Source organism: Apaloderma vittatum, unplaced genomic scaffold (assembly GCF_000703405.1).
Source record: "Apaloderma vittatum isolate BGI_N311 unplaced genomic scaffold, ASM70340v1 scaffold14007, whole genome shotgun sequence".
Classification (NCBI taxonomy): Eukaryota; Metazoa; Chordata; class Aves; order Trogoniformes; family Trogonidae; genus Apaloderma; species Apaloderma vittatum.
The window spans coordinates 1-2986 of NW_009725778.1; the positions used below are offsets into that span (position 1 = coordinate 1).

Sequence of the window (2986 nt, forward strand, 5' to 3'; positions counted from 1 at the left end):
TGCCCGTTGTGAACGCGCTGTGGGGACGCTGCGGTGAGTGTCTGCTGCTGGGCTGCTTCAGCACCTCCCTGTGATGGGGGACCCCAGCATTTGGGGTGTTGAGTGGCCTATGTCAGACTCCGCCAGACAGAGTTTGGCGGCATGGCTGTGGTTATGAACACTCGAGAACCTGCTACGCTGGAAAGCGTCGAAAAGTTATGGGAAGGAGTCTGTACGGAGGCCGATCACATGAGTTTGGGGGCTTTTTAGCTCAGACACTGCCTAGAGGGGAGTACACCGAGAAGGTAGTCCAAGGTAGTTTACCTAGTCCACGCTGGTGCTGCACAGAAATCATCCTAGTGGCTTTGAGGTCTTGATTTACATGCTACTGGGATGAACTGCCTGTTGTTTCAGGTTTGACTGTCTTGTGAGCTGTGTGTCCTGAGCCTGGAATCATCTTGTTATGTAGCCTTGCTGAGCCTGGAACAAAGGAATGACCCAATATAAGTGTAATTAAATCCCCTTGAAGAAGGGTAGTTGCGTGAAAAAGTGTCCAATGCCAGCAAGCTTCTTTTACGGATATATACAGTGCTAGCGCTGCTAGTTACTTAATGTCCCATTATACTGCTAAATCAATTAGATTTGCAATAATTTGGGTGTCCATAAGCCCCCTAAATCTTATCCTAAACTTGTGTCATAGGACTTTACACATCACATTTTCTTTCAACACTTGCATGGAGCAAATATTGCCCCCTGACAGGCTCAGTAGGACTTAAGTAGCTGTTCTGCTTGGGAATGAAACATGTTTTTACTCTAAGCTTCTGTTCTCAGCTGCCTAGAGGTTCTTGGGCTTATCTCATTCATGCTGGGTTTTGGCTCATGGATCTGTTTCATAAATGAAACCAGCCACTTGAGTGGACAGTGAGGAAGAGGGGTAATGCCAGTTCTAAAACTTTTTTTGCTGCTGTGTTTGTATAACTCTGTAGTTTTGTTTATAAAGCTTTAGGCTTGGCAAGTATGCAGTCCTTTGGACTGTGGGGTTTTTTTTGGTTGTTTTTTTTTTTTTCCTTTAAGGTAACTACATCTTAGAAGTGGTTAACTTTATAGCCCAGGGGGAATGATACACAGTACATGCTGCCTTCTGAGAGGACTAGACTGAGGCCTTAGTACTGCATGTTTTATATCTGGCTGCCTAACTGCAAATGTCTCCGATGACTTGGAACAAGCTACTTTGAGGGTATCGTGCCCTTTATATGTACACCCTTTAAATAACCTGGGACTCTTACAGGATGGAATGTCACCAGATAATTTACCAAGAGCATTAACCATTGGCTCTTAATAATCACTGGTAAAGAGACTTAAAATTTCACCAGCAATGAAATGTGCCTGCATTTCAGCATTTTTCTTACCACTTGAACAGTGGTAACTGGAAGTAGGCCAAAGACTGTTGGGGAGGAGTTGTGGATAAGCGTATCGGTTGAATTCAGAGCCTGAGGAAGGTCAAAGCAACTACAGTAGCACAGCAGAGAAAATAATATTTGTTAGGACAAGATTAGAGGAAACCTGAACCTGTCTGGCAGAGGCCTGTATCAGGAAAGTGGACCGTTAAAACAGATATGAATGGAATTTCAGCCTTGCACACACCTCAATTGCAGAATGAAATTTGCATTATTTTACAATGAAACAATAAATATTGTCATGTTATTGATGTGCTTGTTAACATCTTAACTAACACCACATAAGTGATATTGGTAGCAGAGATCTCATAAGGAAGATGACTAATTGATACGTAGAAAAGAAAGAAACCTGTAAATACTGACCAAAAAAAATACCACACACTGTCTTGTTTTTTATTGTAATCTTAGTAGAGTTACTTTCTTCCAAGAATCTGAGAAAAGAACAAATAACCTCTGCTAGCAAAATATTTGGATTTCTGTCATGCTCAGGAAGTATGAGGGCACAATCAACAAATGTCTCTGAACAACAGGGCCAGATAAGGCCTTGAGCAAGAACGTGATGCAGCCACTTACCCCAGGCCTGTATGGAACCAACCATACCTGCATCCCTTTCAGCAGATGTTTGTGTAACCCTTTTTCTTAGATTCCAGATGATGGACATTCCAGAATATCCCCCTGAGGAATGTGTTTCAGTGTTGAACTACTGTTAGATTCCTCTCCCTAACATCTAACCCAAATATTCTTCCCAGCTATTTAAGCCTGCAACTTCCTGTCTTTTCCACAACAGACGTGGAAAACAGATTCCCCTCCTCTATGCAGCAGTCTTTCATATATGTAAAGACCGTTGTCTCCTGTCACTTTTCTCTCCTCTAGACTAAACAATCCTTATTTTTATTCCCATCTTTCCTTGCAGTCCAAGCTTTCTAGAGCTGGTCACTCCTGCAGAATGACTTTGGATGCTCTCCAACTGGTCTGCTCAGTTATCAGCTGGAAAAGTCATTGTGTCAATTATCACAATTTAGGTGCTTGGCAGAACAGATTTTGCCTGAATAAATTGAACACTTTTACTCTTTGCAATCTCAAATCTGAGTTTTGAGCAGGAAGTCAGGCAACTGTAGGGATTTGGGAAATGACCACCCCTTTCTCTGACAGGAGCTATGTGTGGGCACAGCGCTTCTCTGCTGCGGCACCAAGTACAAGCAGCAACTCCACCAGCTGCCCTGGCCATCAGGGTGCTGCCTGGACGCTCTGTACCTGGGTGTCTGTGCGAGGAAACGGTCCTCTCAAAAGCGAAGCTTCTCTTACCTTGTACTTCTGCTGTGAAGGAGGGAAGAGCGCGTGTGACTTTTCCTGAAGGAGAAGAGTGCCATGCGAGGGTGCTGTGAGGGAGGGGCGGTTGCTGTGGCAGCGGCTGAGGGGCTGTGGGAGGCAAAGCCCCAGCTGGGCCCGTGGGGCTGCAGTGGCCTGTGCGCCAGGGCCAGGCCGTGGCCTCCTGGGGAAAAACTCCTCCAGTGCTGTGGGCAGGAGAGTCCTGGGAGGGCTTGTCGCAG

At 45.2% G+C, this 2986-nt stretch overlaps 1 protein-coding gene across 1 annotated transcript in view; it reads left to right on the forward strand.

The window, feature by feature from the left end:
- Positions 1-141: 141 nt before the first annotated feature.
- The window catches only part of LOC104276639 (lamin-L(III)-like), a 10810-nt gene continuing 7965 nt past the window's right edge, over positions 142-2986 (forward strand). Inside the window, exon 1 of the mRNA XM_009873041.1 lies at positions 142-194. Within this exon, the coding sequence (XP_009871343.1) occupies positions 142-194 (53 nt within the window). The remainder of the gene's footprint in view (positions 195-2986) is intronic.